The sequence below is a fragment of the Bubalus bubalis genome, chromosome 12 (genome assembly GCF_019923935.1).
Source record: "Bubalus bubalis isolate 160015118507 breed Murrah chromosome 12, NDDB_SH_1, whole genome shotgun sequence".
Taxonomy (NCBI): domain Eukaryota; kingdom Metazoa; phylum Chordata; class Mammalia; order Artiodactyla; family Bovidae; genus Bubalus; species Bubalus bubalis.
Genome location: NC_059168.1, coordinates 72109103 through 72126732, shown reverse-complemented (window position 1 = coordinate 72126732; position 17630 = coordinate 72109103). Strand labels below are relative to the sequence as shown.

The window sequence follows — 17630 nt, the reverse complement described above, 5'->3', positions numbered from 1 at the left end:
GGCAGGGATAGAGGGCCTGACTTGGAGCCCTCCTAGTGGAGGGGAGACTTAACCCCTGCCCCCCAGGGAGCCTTCCCAGTAACCACAAGCCACGAGACAAGCCCCTCTGGGTGCTGGTGCTGTCACAAGACTCCAGTGGCCACAAGCATGTCCACGTGGCTGAGGCAACCTGACAGGCCAGCAGGCAGGGAGCCTACTCTGTGGTTTGGTGGAGCCTCTGCAATCCAAAAATATCTCCCCAGTAACTTCCCCCAAGCCCCACTCTGGAAGTTGCCTTGGAGTCAAGAAGGTGCCTCGGCCACAAATGTGACCCAGGATACAGTGGTGCCTTCCCTGGGAGAGACCCAGACTGAAGGCATGTGGGAATCAGCAAATGTCCATGTGGGAGTTGGGGCCGCAGGGTGAGGCCATAGAATGTGATCAAAGGTATGGGTTTTAGGGTCAGACAAACCTGAATTCAAATCGGCCACTAATTAGCTACGTCACCTTAGGTACGGGTTTCCCTGATAGCTCAGCTGGTAAAGAATCTGCCTGCAATGCAGGAGACCCCGGTTTGATTCCTGGGTTGGGAAGATCCCCTGGAAAAGGAATAGGCTACCCACTCCAGTATTCTTGGGCTTCCCTTGTGGCTCAGCTGGTAAAGAATCTGCCCGCAATGCGGGAGACCTGGGTTCAGTCCCTGGGTTGGGAAGATCCCCTGGAGAAGGGAAAGGCTACCCACTCCAGTATTCTGGCCTGGAGAATTCCATGGACTGTATGGGGTTGCAAAGAGCAGGACACAACTGAGTGACTTTCACTTTCACCTTGGGTATGTTACTGAATTCCATCTTCCCCAATTTCTTTATCGTCAAATAGAGATCATTGCACCTGGTCATACAATTATGGTGAGGATGAAATCACAATCTATAAAATGCCCAGCATGATGCCCGGTGTGCACTAGGCACTCTGTAAATGGCAGTTATTATTAATATTTTCGGGTGTGGGGAACGATACAGGGTGATGGAGCAGACCTGCCCTGAATACAGGAGGGTGCATCAGCGGTTGGGCCCTAGGGAGAGGCTGAGCTCCCTTCCCCAGTTGTCTGCAGCTGGCTGTGGCCTAGTGCTGAACTCTTCTGTGTCTCATCTGGGAACACTGGGTAAACTGAATTCCTGCCCTCCCAAGAGGCCTATCCCATCCCTGACCCCTGCAGTCTGAGGCCAGGGCACGCTGAGCCAGAGGATCAATGGCCCAGGGGGATGGGTTCATTCAGTTCTTTATTGGTCATCTGGGCCCTAAAGCTGCCCTTCAACTTAGGGTCTCTCTGAACTGCACAGACTGAACTGAACTGCACAGAAAGACCTACCACCTACTGGGGCCAAGGAGGGGGCACAGAGGTGGTCGTCATCCTAATATACACACCCTACCCTTAGAGCTTATGTTCCAGCACTGAGACGTCTAGTGGTGCAAGCCTGTACCCTCAAGGTTTACATCTCACTATTCTCCAGCTGAATAGCATGAACCTCAAGCTCATTTGGGGAGTTCTTAATCCCCAGTGTTTCTCCTAGAAGTTCTTCTGCTCTTCCTCCAGCGTCCCCAGTCTCTACCTGTTCCCCAGCCTGCCCTCCAGGGCCTGGGGCTTCTCTTACAGCATCAGCCTGTCCCCCAGCCTCCTGTACAGGCTCCAAGAACTCCCTTCTGGCCTCTGCCTGTCCTCCAGCTGCTTCTCCAGGACTCAGAGCATCATGTGCTTCTTGTCTCGATGGGCTTTTAGCCAACAGAGGCTGCATCTCAACATCTTGTGGCTCCGGAGGCTCTCTGGGCTCTGTGTGTCTCAGAGCCTCTCCAGGGAAGTTGACAAGCTCTGCAGGGGTCATAAGCCCATCCCCATTCAGGTCCTGAGTCTCCAGCACCTTGTCCACTACCAGGATCACCTGTGGAAGAGTCTGTAGTGACTGGAGATGCTCCCAGGAACCCTGACCCTCCCCATACACCCTACATCCCTGCCATGCGGGCTCTGAGCCCTCCTTTTACAGGGGATTCACTAAAAAAAAAGTCATGATGACAAAAACAAAAGCAGACTTCCCTGGTGGTCCTCCCTGGTGGTCAGTGGTTAAGAATCCCCCTGCCAATGAAGGGGACATGGGTTCAAGCCCTGGTCCAGGAAGATTCCACATGCCTGGGGGTAACTAAGCCCACACACCACAACTACTGAAGCCTGTGCACCCTAGGCAGTGCTCTGCGACAAGAGAAGCCACCACAATGAGAAACCCAAAGACCACAACTGGAGAGTAGCTCCTACTTGCCACAACTAGAGAAAGGTTGCCTGCAGCAATGAAGACCCAGTGAAGCCAAAAAAAAAAAAAAAAAAAACAAAACCCCAAACCCCCAAGGAGCTGGGTCTTCTTCATGGAGAAGAAGAAGGGCTTACCGGGTTGGTGGTGGGAGAGGCAGAAGCTCCAGGGGCCAGAGCAGCTGTCAACATGGACAGCAGCTCCAGGCCATCCAGCTGTCCACTCTGGTCGTAGTCGTGGAGAGCAAAGAGGTAGAGGAGAACTAAGGAAGAGAAGCTGGATCAGAAGAGGCATCAGGGGACAGCTGGATCAGGCAGGAGTCACGGGATGGCCTGACGTCAGTCCCAGCTCTGGTTGCCCTGAGCCTCCAGTCCACTGGCCCCATCGGCCCAGGCCCTTACCCTGCTCTCGGCTCATGTGCTCTGGCTCCTCTTCCATCCTCTCTAGTCCCTTTAGGTAGCTCTGTAGAAGTCTGGCAAAAAAGTGGAAAATCAGCCCACTAGACACCAGTCTGCAGCCCCAGGCCTGGCTTCACCCCAGCCTACTCACCGAAGTTGCTCCTGGCCTGGCTCGAAGGGGTTGGGCAGAGGCAGATGCTGTGCTTCAGGGTCTAACCTGGAGAGGGAGGGAAGGACTGGCCTTGCAAAAAGCCTCCCCAAGGGCCCAGCCTCATAGCCTTCTACTCCCAAGCTCCTGATAGAGATCACCTCCCAGGCCCAAAAGGAGCTGCTTCTCCAGGTTCCCAAAAGCCTTGGGGGGAGCCTCAGGAGCATGACCTTACTCCCCAGATTCTGCCTTTGCAGATTCCTAGCTTAGATGTTAAGTGAAAATCCCAATAAAATATCTGGTTAGGTGGTGGCTGGAGGAGGCCACACCCAGTAGACACAAGGTGGAGCCCCAGGAAACCAGCACAGTGGGTGGCAGGACGATGTGGATTGTGGCAACTCTTCTGTGATGTTGGTTGCTAAGGGACAGGTCTCTAGCTGAGCCCTGGTACTGCCCAGTTTTATATAGACCCAATGTGCTCTATAACAAAATGGACCCTTTTCACCCCCCACGTTGAGGTGTAGACATTGGTTTTAGAGTTTCAGTCTGCTCAAGGGTTTTTATAACGCTCAAGATTTTCTCGTAGTTCTGGACAGGGATCCCTGTTTGCTCAAGTCACTCCAGATGTGTGATGTCAGAGAGCTGTCAGGAGCTGTCATAGCAACTTTTGTCACTGCTGCCAGCCCTCGCTGCTGCTCGTGTATCCATCCCCCTGACCCCAGCCCGCATACCCCCTGCATAGTATTAATACACAAAACCTCGAAGAACATACTCGAATAAAACAGAAATGATATGCTAAGGATCTCTATTTCTTTGGAGCTTCCACCGTAAGAAGCTCCTGATAAGAGCAGCCCCTTCCGAAGCGCATAACCTCACACCTCATTGGAAATGAGCTCCCACTTCCAAGTGAATCCAGAAAACATGTGTCGATGCCCACTTTGGAGAGGACACTCTGACAAGCACAATGCAGTGGTTGAGGTGGTAGGGATGACACAGAAGTCAAGGAGTGTATGCCCACTCTCCCAGCTCCCAGAGGGGCCCACACCACACCCTCCTGAGACTCCTCCTGCTCCCGGCCCATGGCCCTGCCCTCTGAATGCCATTACCTCATGGTGCCATCCTTGGGAGCAGCCTGACTCAGGGGCAGGAGCAGCAGCAGTAACGTTCTCATCATCACAGGTAACATCCTTCCTGTAACTGGAAGTAGGAACAGGAGTAGGGAAGCAGAGGGAAGGGGTCTGCCACAGAGTGGGGATCGATGGATTAGACAGCAACGCCTCCCTCTGCCTCTGCCTGCCATCCAGGGGACAGGACTCCTGCACAGTGAGGAGCCACACAGGACATCAGCGATCCCCAATACATCTTATTTCAGATCCAGCACGTAAAGGGCATACTGCAGACCTGTGCTGGGAGAAGCCGAGCTGCAGACAGGAGCCACTCCCTGCACCCCACTCCTGTTCCCCCCAGAGAAGTGCATGCCCAAGTCACTCCAGACATGTGACGTCAGAGAGCTGTCAGGAGCTGTTATAGCAACTTTTGTCACAGCTTCTAGCCCTCACTGCCACTCCTATAATCATCCCCCACTCCATCCTGCATACCCCTGCAGAGTATTAATGCACAAAACCTTGAGGAAGATACCCAAATAAAACAGAAACGATATGCTAATGATCTCTATTTCACAGGTAACATTAATGGGTGGCAGGGGAAGTGCTCAGAGAAGTGAAGTTTAAGCATGTCTGATATAGCTCAGTCCAATTATTTTACAGGTGGAAACTAGTTCAGAGAGGTTAAGAAAAAGGCCGAACTAGACATGCCAAGAGTGGGACTTCCCTGGTGGTCCCCTGGCTAAGACTCTACGCTTCCAATGCAGGGGGCCTAGGTTCAATCCCTGGTGGGGAACTAGATGCCACCGGGCCACAACTAAGAGTTTGCATCCTGAAACTAAAAGATCCCACATGCCACAATGAAGACCTGGTGTAGCCAATTAAATAAATAAATATTTTTTAAAAAGAAATGCAGAGAGTCACAAAAAGCCTTAAATAGGAAGGGAAACAAATTGTTGGTTTACATTTATTAAAAACTCACTGAAGAACAAATCAAAAGAAACTCAGACTCTTTGAAATAGGTCAACGCTCAGGTAGGGCTTGAAAACACAACAAATCAGGGTTAATATAACAGTGGTCCCAAGAACTGCTATTTACTAAACGCAGTTGGGGAAACCAGATCTCAGTATAAAGGAAAAAAAACCAAAAATGTTCTTTTAGGCCTACACTGTGTAGGTCCACTGGCAGCACAATCAATTGATTAAATAAAAATAGTCAAATAGGGGATCAACCAAAGCACAGAGCAAGAAGCTTTCTCATTAGTCCCAGGATCGTGTACATATCATGTGAGTTTCTGAGGAAGCAGAAGCCCTCCAGAGCTGAGGCCTGAAACCTCAAACTCATTTCTAGGAAGATAAATCAACAGGTCCTTGATGATCTACAGCAGACAATTAGGAACCCTCTGAAATAGTGCCCTATACTCTGGCATTGAATTTTCCTGGAGAAAGGAGCATAGCTTTCAGCCAATTCTCAAGGAGTTCCATGACCCTGACAAGGTTCAGAACCACTGTAAAGGAAGATATTATCTTCCTAAGAGATCTTCCTAGAGCTGGTGAGCATCTGGCCAACAGGTAGATGCTTGTGTAGCTATTACACAAATAGAGCCGTCTTGAGCATGGAAGACCACAAGTAGGTGAAGCTACTGAGAGTCATAGACACTGTCCCCATTTTTCTATGCATAAGTTGGCCTGAAAAGATACAGTAAGTCTACATGGTTTGTTGGTGTGGCCAAGTAGATGCACAGCTGCCTTAAGGCTGTTCATGGGGACTCCCTTCGTGATTCAGTAAAGAATCCATCTTCCAATGCAGAGGATGTGGTTTTAATCCCTGGTCCAGGAACTAAGAACCCACATTCTGTGGGGCAACTAAGCTCACATGCCTCAACTACTGAGACCAAGCACAACAGAAGTTCCTTTGTGCTGCAGCCAAGACCCAATGTAACCAAAAATAAATATATAGATTAAAAAAAAAATAAGAATGTTCATGAACTTTGGCTGGCAACGTAGATCCTTGGGCTTTAGTTTTTGTAGCCAGGAGAGAAGATAGGTCTTGGACCCATCCAAGGGAGACAGAACTGAGCTCTCTGTACTGCTTGGGGACCTTTAGCGGTCCCGCCACAGGGAACACACCTCAATGAAAGGATGGACTAGAAAAATATCCAGGCTTCCATGTCTGGGAGTATGAGAATAAACATTCCAATGAAAGTAACTACAAAGCTAGATAAAAATAGAAAGTATATTTTTAAATGCATTTAGTTGGCAAGAAAGTAAGAAATACCCAGAGCATAAAGGCACAGTGGAAACAGTAATCCCTGGGGGAAAACTGTGCTTGAAGTCAACTTTTGCCTAGGGTATCTGCCAAACCAAGCCAACTGAACGTGAATTATCAGCTGAATGCTTCATGCAATAGCAAAGACCAGAGATAAAGAATGCTTGGGCCCATTCAATGTGAAGAGACTAACAGGAGATTCCTTACATATTGTTGGGATTCAAATAGCTATCCTCTCAAAATGTAACTTATAGAAAGAAAAGATTGATTCTTTTTTAAATGCAATGAGTGAGTTAAATAAATTAGACACAGATGATGTAAGAATTAGTGAACTGGAGAATAGATCTAAATAAATGGTCCAGAGTACAGTTAATTGAGTCAAAGACATATAAAATATAAAACAAAGTAGCATGGAGGAGATAATAGAGAAAATTGGATTAAAAACAGAATTTGAAGAAATAGTAGCTGAGATTATTCTACTATGTTGCAAAACACTAACACTCTCATCCAGGAAGCCCAACAATCCCAGGCAGATTAAATAAACAGAAATACACATCTAGAATTGCTGTTCTGAAAAAACAGAAAACCAAGAAAAAGAGAAGATCTCAAAAGTACTCAAAGTGAGAAGGCGAATCACCTAAAAGGAAGAATAATTAGATGGACAGCTGATTTCACAACAGCAACAGTGATGCCAGAACACAGTAGTATAATATTTCAATGTGTCAAAAAAGGTGGGGGAAATTGCCATTTTAGATTTTTATTCTCAGAAAAATTATCTTTTAAGAATGAGATTAAACAAAAAATGTTTGACAAATTTTAGATAACAGAGAATTTACCACCAACAGTTCTCTATTAAAGGAAATTCTAAGAGATATAACTCGGGAAGAAGGAAAATGATCCCAGAAGGAACATTTGGAATGCATGGGAAAAGGGTGAAAAAAGAAATCAGAATGGGACTTCTCTGGTGGTACAGTGGATAGGAATTCGACTACTAATGCAGGGGACACAGGTTCAATCCCTGGCCTGGGAAGATTCCACACGGAGCAGAGCAACCAAGCCTGTGAACCATAACTATTGAGCCAGCGTGCAGCAACTACTGCAGCTCATGCACCTGGAGCCTGTGTTCCACAGAAAAACCATCACATCAGGAAGCCAGTGCACTCCCATGAAGAGTAGCCCTAGCTTGCGCAACTAGAGAAAGCCTGCTCATAAAAATAGACCCAGTGCAACCATACACACACACACACACACAAATCAGAATGTGGGGAAATCTAACAAAGATTGTTAAACAATGATAATTATATTACTATATGGAGCAAAAAAGATGGTGGGAGCTACATTATTGGACAACATTAAGATATAAGGTGAGGACAGTTTTTTGGGAAGAGAGTGGACATAATGATCAACTATTAACTATGCATGTAAAAATTTTCTAATAACTGCTAAAAGATAGAAATGAAATGTTTGACCTCAAACAAGCAGAAAAAAAAGGAATGGAAATTTAAAAAAATCGTTCCAAAGGAAGGCAGGAAAACAGAAAAAAGAGAAGCTAAAAATTAATTAAATGATTAAAAAGGAAGACAAGTAGAAAGCATAAAATAAGATAGTAAAATAGATCCAAGTGTATCAGTAATCATAATAAACATAAATTGTATAAACTCATCAGTTAAGAAATAGAGATTATCAAAATTACATAAAACAACATACAAATCACATGCAATTTTCAAGAGATTAAGAGATTAACACAGAAAAGTTGAAAGCAAAATGGTGGGAAAAGGATACATAAAGCAATACTAGAGAAAAGAAAACCAACATAACTTTATCAATTTAGAATAAATGGACCTTAAGGTGAAAAGCATTATTATAGATAAAAGCATGTCATTATAAAATACATGAAAATTTAATCCCCTAGGAAGGTATAATAATTCTGAACCTGTAGATACCTAATAACATAGCCTAAAAACATCTAAAATGATAAATGGCATAACACTACACACCTATTGTTATTTAGTTGCTAACTCATGCCCAACTCTTTGTGACCCCATGGACTGTAGCCTGCCAGGCTCCTCTGTCCATGGGATTTCCCAAGCAAGTATACTGGAGTGGGTTGCCATTTCCTCCTCCAGGGAATTTGTTCAAACCCATAGAATGTACAACACCAAGGATGAACCCTATGGTTGACTGTGGACTTTGGATCATTATGCTGTGTCAGTTTAGGTTCTCAATTCATCATGTACCATTCTGGTGGGCGTAGTGATAATGGACAAGGCTGTGCGTATATAGGGAATTATATGGGAAACTTCTCAGTTTTGCTGCGAACTTAGAACTGCTCTAAAACAAAGTCTTTAGAAAAAAAGCTGGCATAAACTCAATCAGAAAAATCTAATCTGCTATTATGGGGGAGAATTTAACGTATATCAAACAGTATCTGAAAGATTAAATAGACTACAAATTAGTAAAAACGTAGACAGATGATTGGATAAAACATTTACTAAACTTGAGCTAATGGACAAATAGAAAACCCAACTCCAGTCACTTAGCAAATGCATATTCTCAACACACGTGGATTATTTATAAAAACAGAAAAGCAGAAGGCCAAAGAATGTGACTCAACAAGTATTAAAGAATCAGTCTCATACTGTTATGAGATTAAAAGCAATTACATTAGGAATCAGTAACAAAAATGATGTAAAAAATCTCATTTAGGGAATTCTCTGGCAGTACAGTGGTTAGAACTCTGGGCTTTCACTGATGAGGGTCTGGGTTCAATCTCTGGTTGGGGAACTAAGATTCCACAAGCTGCATAGTACAGCCAAAAAAAAAAAAATTCTTAGTTATATAAAAACTGTAAAAGGCACACTTAAATATATATCAGAGAAAAACATCATAATGGAAATTTTTCAGTACTTAAAATTGAATAATATTGGAAACATTTACATCAAAGCAAGATACATAGCTAAAACAGTATTAGAGGGGAAATGAATTGACTTAAAAACTTAGAAGAAAGGCTAAAAGCTAATGAGTTAACTTTCCAACTCAAGAAGCTAGTAAAAGAGAATAAACCTAAAGAAATTAAAAGAAATGAAATAACAAAAGATAGAATAAATTCAAAATACAATAGAAAGGAGTATGCATCTATCTGTGTGTGCTAAGTCACTCCAGTCATGTTTGACTTTGCAACTCCATGGACTGGACTATACGTAGCCCACCAGGCTCTTCTGTTCATGGGATTTTTCAGGCAAGAGTACTGGAGTGGATTGCCATTTCCTTCTACAGAGGATGATCCAAAGCTAAACAACTGTGTTTATTCAAAAGGAGTAATAAGTTAGAAAACATCCAACAATTTTCATTAAGAACAAAGAGAAAAGGCACAAATAAGCAACATTAGGAATCAAAAGCAGACATAACTGTAGAAATAGAAGACAGTTGTAAACTTAGCAGATATAGCCATTTTCCTAGAAAAACTTAACATCAAAACTGACATCAAAAGAAATAGGAAATTTTGTTTTGTTTTTTTTTTTTTTGCAAATTCTAAAAGTCCTACAACCTTTGAAGAAATTGAATTAGTGAGTATTAACCTATATTGTTTTAGGAGCTATAAACTATAAACTAAAGCTATAAACCTGAACTATTTCTAGAGTGTTGGGGGCCAGAGTGAGGCACTCGGCCCGTGGCAAAGGTCATGAGGAAGGAGGCTCGACATACGCAAAGGCGGGATCGAGCCTCAGGAGTCCCCCTGGAAATTCTCGAGCATCCACCCCCCAAAACCAGAGCCTGCCTACTTTACTACTTTGTGCTCTCACCTACACCTCTGACTTTACGGGGGGCTGTCCCCCACCACCTCTTTTGGAGAAGGAGTTAACTTAGAGCTCCAGTTAATAAAAACTCCTGGGTGTGACAAGAGTGTTTTAACCTACAAACTCCTCTGAAGGTTCTCTAGCCTGTCTGACAGGCTTGTCCGGCCACATGTGATTGCTCACAGCCTCCCAACTGTGAGAGGCACGAGATGCTTTAAACCTTCTAAAAACAGGTTCCTTAGAAAAGTTAGAAAACCATTAGTATAAGTATAGTGGGCTGATTAGAAATTGTATTGGTGAAGGGTATTTCATTTGTTGAGCCAATGTTTGTTGCTAAGTCTCCACATCCCCTGCCCTTACACACATTAATGAATATATAGAAGAAATAAGTATTAACCTTTGATATAAATCACGTTAGACCTTAGGCTAAGTAAATTCTTTCCTTAACTAAAACCCACTATACCCTCACCCTATAGGAATGTAACTTTATTTGGGTGGCGTCTGTTTTAAGAATAATCACCCCTGGAGAAATAAGTGTCCTGGTTGACTGACCGCTGTCACAAGGAGAGGGTCATAAATTGTCAGCAGGCCCCCTGGCCAGAAGATGATGTAACACCCCTAAGACCTCTGTATACATTTGTGTGAAGCACCTGACTTTGATAAAAGTCAGGACTGCTGACCCCACGTGACTTTTGCATAACATCTCAGTGTATAAAAGTAGACCATGGAAAATAAAGACTTGGGATCAGTTTCTCAAAATACTGGTCTCCCCATGTCGCTCTCTCTCTTACACTCTGGCTGAGTCTCCATCTGGAGCGTGGAACCCACCAAGCTTACTAATTTTGCCTGGGCTTCTAAGATCCGACCGGGGAGGCCTCAGTGTCTCCTCTCCTTTGGGAGAATGGAAGGACGCCTGCGGCCTACGTAAGTGGTGCAAGCTTCTTGTCTTGAAGTTTTATTGGTCTCCCGCGTAAACGAAGCTACTCAGCCTCTTTTCTCCACTGATTTTTCCTACTGAGCTATCCTCATTCTATTACTTTTTACATCTTTAATTAATATCTAATTGAAGCTATTGTATCCTGATCCTCGCCGACGCCGTCCCCGCTTCAAACTCCCTGGATCAACCAGGGCTGGACCCCGGCACTAGAGCAACCTGCCAATTAATTACCATAAAACTCTGATCTAACAGTGTCATCCTGAGGATTACATAAGGAAGAACACAAATAGAAAAGAAATTATAAAGATATTTATAGCTGTGCTATTAATAGCAGTCAAAGAACTGTAAACAACCTGAATGTGTAACATTTAGACAGGCTAAGCAAATCATACTATGTGACAGAGCCATTAAAAATGATAAATATTTCTAATTTGTTTTAAAGGAAAAAAATGGACAGATTTGAGTATATTAAAAGTATGAACTTCTGTTTTATGAAAGAGACCATGAATCAAGTTCAGAAGACAAGTGATGAAGGACTGGAGGGAGCAGCATTCAAAGCTATTAGGGTTTTCAGGATGTGCTGTTCACCACCACTCCCAGCAGGGGCTTTGAGATAGAAATCTCCATGGAAACCCCATGGAGACTGAGTGAAAATCCAAGAACTGCAGCATTATATGAGGGTGAGGATCAGAGAAAAGGCCCTGCCCACAGTGGGTTTCTGGTTAGGAAGCAATGGCTTAGCGAGGGTCTAGGTGAGTGGACAGGAGGGCTGCCTCACCCAATTCTTGGTACCCAGTGTGCTGTGGGTTTGAAGATAGGAGGCTGAGGGCTCCAGGCTCTAAGGTAGAAATAGGGGCACAAAATGGTTGAATGGGCCAGCTGGCCAGAAGAGGCCAAAAGGAGAGTGACAGTAGGCATGGACTCTGGTCTGGATGCGGCAGAGGACGCCATGGGAAGCAGCAGCCCAAGTCAAGACCTTTGGTGACAAGGACCAAGAAGGTGAGCCTTCGTAGGGAAGGCAAGTGTCAATATACGTCTATAGAATAAGGGCTAGTTCTATTCAATTCTTATATTTAATGAGCACACTACTATATGGTAGGCACTAACTTGTAAGTAAGATGATAATATTAGGTAAAATTACTCTTTCTTGTTTCTCCATAACACCACATACTTATGTAAATAGGAAAAGATACAAATGTTAAAACGACAATTTAAGAGAAAAACAGAAACACAGAATTGCTAAGGAATAGGGGATGCAGCCCAAAGTTTAACAGTATGGGCCCTAACCTCAGGCTGGCCTAAGTTCAAATGCAGACTGAAACTCACCAACTGTGTGACTTCTGTGTTTTGGAACCTTGATCTGTAACATGAGGATGATGAGAGCATCTCTCAGGGTGTGGTGAAGGTTTGATAAGACAAGATGTGTAAAACGCAGCACCTGGTGATATTATACAATAAGGCAATTTTCCTCCCAGAAGTTTTTCTGGACTGCTCTGCAGGGGCTTCACACATACCTACCATTCTGGTCTCCCCACCTGGATATCTTCAAATTGCTTTCTCCTCCCCATCTGTTTACTGTCGGGACCTGGGCCAACAGGAGGCACAGGAATAATTTAAATCCCCCAGAGCTGCCAAAACCTATTATCCAGGCTTAATGCATTATCACCACTAGGAGTTGCCTTTTGGAAACTACAAAGAATGACTGGTGGGAGCCGTTCAGGCATAAAGGAGAAGCACCCATCAGATCCAGTCACTCATTAGGTCAACGGTGCTGGTTTGAAAAACGTGTCTACCCTCAATGAGGGAAGGGGAGGGTGGGATGAGTTGGAAGAGTAGCCTTGGCATATATACACTACCATAGATAGCTAGTGGGAGGCTACTGAACAGCACAGGGAGCTCGCAGCTCGCTGCTCCGTGATGACCTAGAGAGGTGGGATGAGGGGGTAGAAGGGAGGTTCAAGAGGGAGGGGATACATGTATATGTATGGCAGTGTGGCAAAGAACCTGCCTGACAATGTAGGAGATGCAGTTTCGATCTCTGGGTCAAGAAGACCCCCTAGAGAAGGAAATGGCAACCCACTCCAGTATTCTTGCCTGGAAAATCCCATGGATAGTAGAGCCTGGAAGGCTATAGTCCATGGGGTCGCAAAACTGTCAGTCACAACTTAGCAACTAAACAACAAATAGCTGATTTACTTCATTGTACTGCAGAAACTAACACAACATTGTAAAGCCATTATACCCCAATAAAAATCAAATAAAATACAGAAAAAAAGGAAAGAGAAAAAAAAGAAAAACATATCTACCAAGTCTTTCTTGTGAGAAATAGCTGAAGTCAAATTTGCCTTTCCTTGTATGTGATCCGGACTTAGGAACTCACTTATAATGAACAGTGGAAATGATGCCATGTGACTTCCAAGTCTGAATCATGAAAGGCAACAGGGTTTGTGCCTGGTTCTGGCTCTCTCTCTCTCCCTCTCTTGACATGCAGTTACACCTTGAACCACTGTGGAAGAAGTCTGCTGTGCTGAAAAGACCACGCGGAGGAAGCACATAAGGAGAGGGATGCTTGAGAGGTCCTGGTTGTGATTCCTGCAGCTCCCAGCTGCTCACTTCCCACCCAAGGGCCAGGCAGGTGAGAGAGCAAAACTGCAGATGATTTCAAGCCCCAGCCTTCCAGCTATCCCAGCCAACACTGCCGGAGCAGAACTGAGCTTGTCTTCACAGTCCTGCCCAGAATGTACACTCACAGGCATAGTCAATGCTATTGTTTTCGGCCACTAAGCTTTGAGGCGATTTGTCAATTGTCATAATGATAGATTGGCTTCTTGGAAGTCACACAGGGCTCTGCTCTCAGAAGGGCCCTGGGCTTAGACTAAGGTTCTGCTGTCTCTGTCTTGAAATTCTCAATATTTTCTTATACTGGGCCCTGAAAAGGATGACCTGGTCCTGAACCCTGCCCACATGAATTACTCTTACTCTCCTCCTCTTGGTCCTATGTATTTGTCACATGCAGGCAACTATTCAGCATGTGCAGTGGACAGGGCTATGGAACCAGCCAGACCTAAGTTCAGATCCCAGCTGCACCACAGACTGTCCCTGTGACCTTGAGTAGGTTAATTATCCCTCAGTAAACTTATCTGCAGGATGGAGATAATAATAATACTTACTTCACAGAGTTCCAGTGAATACTAAGTGGATAACGAATTACTCCTTGCACAAGGAGTCTTATTCTTGTCCCTGTCTCTGATAGCTTCTTGTTTTAAAGAACACTCCATAGCCACATCAGCTTCCCTGGTGGCTCAGTCAGTAAAGCATCTGCCTGCAATGTAGGAGACCCAGGTTCCGTCCCTGTGTCAGGAAGATCCCCTGGAGAAGGAAATGGCAACCCACTCCAATATTCTTGCTTGAATATCCCATGGACAAAGGAGCCTGGTGGGCTACAGTCCATGGGGTGGCAAGAGTCAGATTCGAATTAGTGACCAAACCACCACCACACCCACATCAGAGTAATCTTTTGCTGGAACTCCACTGCTCCAAAACCTTCAGTGGGTCCCTATTTCTATTATAGTTCAGTCTTCACCTGAACATTCAAGGCCTTCTCTGATCAGATATCATGTTACCATTTTTAGACTCATCTTCCAAATTTCCATCACCCTAACATTTTGCTTCAAACCGATGGGTTCAGGAGTATGTGGAAATACTTTTCACTTTCACCTTGCAGTTCTTTTGCCCAAGCTGTTTCATCCCTTACCTGAAATATCTTGGGCCTTCCTGACAACCTTAACACTCTGGTTGCAGTCCACTTCAGAAGCAAATAACCGCATATGGGCTTTCAGTGTCATCTCAGTAATATTCTCCTAAGTCATGCTTCCAAATGGGACATTTTTAGTCCAGATAACTCACCTCTATGATTTAAAGGAAGCCAGACTAAGATATGCTTCCCTGGTGGCTCAGTCGGTAAAGAATACACTTGTAATGCAGGTTCAATCCCTGCATTGGGAAGATTCCCTGTTGAAGGTATGGCAACCCACTCCAGTATCTTGCCTGGGAAATCGCATAAACAGAGGAGCCTGATGGGCTACAGTCCATGGCGTCACAAAGAGTCGGACACGACTGAGTGACTAAACCACCAGCACCACCAGGCTAAGGCAGCTCAAGTAACATTTAATGAGGTTGGTGTAATGTGATTTCTTCACCCTTTCACATTTCTAACTATTTATTGAAGAGTTGTTTGCCATGCCCTTCTCCAGGGGATCTTCCCAACTCTGGGATCAAACCTGGATCTCCTGCATTGTGGGCAGATTCTTTACCATTTGAGATACCCGGGAAGCCCTTGTAAGCAACAGAAATAAAGCAGTTATTGAAAACTGCCTGTCAAATAAATATGTTCCTACTAATTTTCTATAACTACAATGTGGTTAAACACAATTTACCCTAATGACCACAGAAAAGCCACCACAATTATTAGAGTTTTATATAATCCAATAAAGTTATTTATATCACACACACACACACACATTCACAATGACCCTCCAGTATTTGATTCTTCAAGCTTTTGCATCAGTGCATAGGAGGAGAGCCTGGCCTTGGAGTTGGAATTCCAATCAAATCCAGTCTGTCATAGTACTAACAGTGTGATCTCGGCAGGTGTTGTGGGGCCTCCACTCTAAAAAATGAGGATAGGGACTTCTCTTGCAGTCCAGTGGTTAAGACCTTGTGCTCCCAGTGCAGGGGGCTTGGTTTCTGGGGACTCAGATTTGATCCCTCGTTGGGAAACTAATATCCCTCATGCCCCATGTGAGTGCTAAGTCACTTCAGTCGTGTCCGACTGCCTGACTCTATGGACTGTAGCCGCCAGGCTCCTCTGTCCATGGGATTTCCCAGGCAAGAATACTGGAGTGGGTTGCCATGCCCTCCTCCAGGGGATCTCCCCCACCCAGGGATGGAACTGGTGTCTCTTACCTCTCCTGCATTGGCAGGCAGGTTCTTTACCACTGACCACCTGGGAAGCCCCTCATGCCCCATACTGCTACTGCTACTGCTAAGTTGCTTCAGTCGTGTCCGACTCTGTGCGACCCCATAGACAGCAGCCCACCAGGCTCCCCTGTCCCTGGGATTCTCCAGGCAAGAATACTGAAGTGGGTTGCCATTTCCTTCTCCAATGCATGAAGGTGAAAAGTAAAAGTGAAGTCGCTCAGTCCTGTCCGACTCTGAGCGACCGCATGGACTTCAGCCTACCGGGTTCCTCCATCCATGGGATTTTCCAGGCAAGAGTACTGGAGTGGGGTGCCATCGCCTTCTCCATCATGCCTCATAGTGAGGCCTAAAAAATACAACCCCCCCCAAAAATGAGGATAACGGTATCTATCTGGAAGGGGCTCAGGGAGGATGCACTGGAAAATGTAGGTAGAGTGATTGGCAGTGAGTATTGCTCCCTGAGTATTTCAGAGACCCTAGGATGTGGGAGAGCCTTTTCATTGCTTGACTTTCCATCTAGCACAAAACTTCTTGCACAGCACCCCTGTCAATGGCCATCAGCCTCCACTGGACTTCCCAGGACAGGAGCCTGGCACCTCACAGGGCATCCATTCCATTTCCAGCTAATACTGTCGGAAGTTATTTGGAACTCCATCTTCTCCCTTAACTCCTCCCTCCAGAGCCGCCTGTGACTCTAGCACAACCCCGTCCCCTCGCAAGAGAAGAGGCAATGGCTATACAGACCAAGAAATCTCACACCTTAGAGCTGGGCTCCCCTGCCATTTCCATCAGGGTGATAACCCTCGGTTCCTCCTTCTCCTCCTCTGTCAAATGAGGATGAAACTCCTGCCAGCCTCCCCCTCCCCCCGGGATTGTCAGAGCAACGAATAAGACCAGAAGGGAAAAGCCTTTGGGGGGATGATGAACTTCACCCTCCCCACCCCCCACCCCGACCCATCACCGCCAAGGAGCTCAGGTCTCAGGTCTCCCTTTCCAGGCCTTCCCTCTACCTGCTCTCAGGGGTAACCTCGGAGAGGGGCCCAGAGGCGGGAGCCGGCGCTCCTGCTGCGTCCGAGCCGCAAGGGATGCGGAGGGATTGCGCCTTCAGCATCCGACCCAGAGCCAGGAGGCCACCCCCGCCCGCGGTCCAGCCCCGCGGCGCGCAGCATCGCCCGGCTGCCCGCGGCGGGGTCCCAGGTCACCCACCGGGCGGGGCTCGCACCCACCTGCGGCGGCGCCGGTCCTTCTGGGTCGTCGCTGGAGGCTGTGCGCCGCCGCCGCCGCGCCTCGGCTCCCGCCGCCTGGCCCTCCCCCGGACCGCTCCACGTGGCCGCTCCACGTCGCCGTCCGAGTTGCGGCCGCCGCCCTGGCCCGGGCAGAGTCCCGAGCGCCAGCGCCGCGGGCAGGATCCCCGCCCCGCCCCGCAGACCCCGGCCCACACCCGGCGAGAGTGTGTGGTGTGTGTATATATATGTATGTGGGTGTGCGCGCGTGACAGATACAGACAACTAGAGAGGCAGAGAGACAGATGATGAAGTTGATGTATATAAGAAGCATATTTAACTGGGGGGCCCACTCCCTGCTGGGACCCAGATGTGTGTGACAAGACAGAAGGTAACTTACTGTTAGCCTGAGGGACTGTGACTGTGTATGTAGCTGTGTGGATGAGGGGCTGGTGACACCGAAGGGAGGGGTGTTGTGTGTGGCCGTGTATCCAGTATGACAG

General features: G+C 46.1%; 1 protein-coding gene across 2 annotated transcripts; it reads right to left on the bottom strand.

Moving 5' to 3' along the window:
- Nucleotides 1–923: 923 nt before the first annotated feature.
- CGREF1 (cell growth regulator with EF-hand domain 1) lies at nucleotides 924–17319 on the bottom strand. 2 transcript variants are annotated; one of them, XM_006046198.4, is made up of 6 exons: nucleotides 17131–17319; nucleotides 3926–4016; nucleotides 2823–2888; nucleotides 2675–2745; nucleotides 2411–2535; nucleotides 924–1913 (listed from the first exon to the last, which is right to left on the bottom strand). In XM_006046198.4, the coding sequence occupies exons 2-6, from the start codon at nucleotides 4003–4005 to the stop codon at nucleotides 1467–1469; spliced, it is 789 nt and encodes a 262-aa protein (XP_006046260.2). In that variant the 5' UTR covers nucleotides 4006–4016; nucleotides 17131–17319; the 3' UTR covers nucleotides 924–1466. The 2 variants fall into 2 exon arrangements, with proteins under 2 accessions (XP_006046260.2, XP_044782077.2); XM_044926142.2 differs by lacking the exon at nucleotides 17131–17319 and adding an exon at nucleotides 16915–17090.
- Nucleotides 17320–17630: the final 311 nt, after the last annotated feature.

Excerpts from the sequence above, each read along its gene's own strand:
- CGREF1 (XM_006046198.4), bottom strand. The coding sequence starts at position 4,005 with ATGTTACCTGTGATGATGAGAACGTTACTGCTGCTGCTCCTGCCCCTG. Across the intron at positions 2,889-3,925 it reads CCCAAGGATGGCACCATGAG|GTTAGACCCTGAAGCACAGC; the intron begins GTAATGGCATTC and ends CTCCCTCTCCAG. Across the intron at positions 1,914-2,410 it reads CCTCTCCCACCACCAACCCG|GTGATCCTGGTAGTGGACAA; the intron begins GTAAGCCCTTCT and ends ACTCTTCCACAG.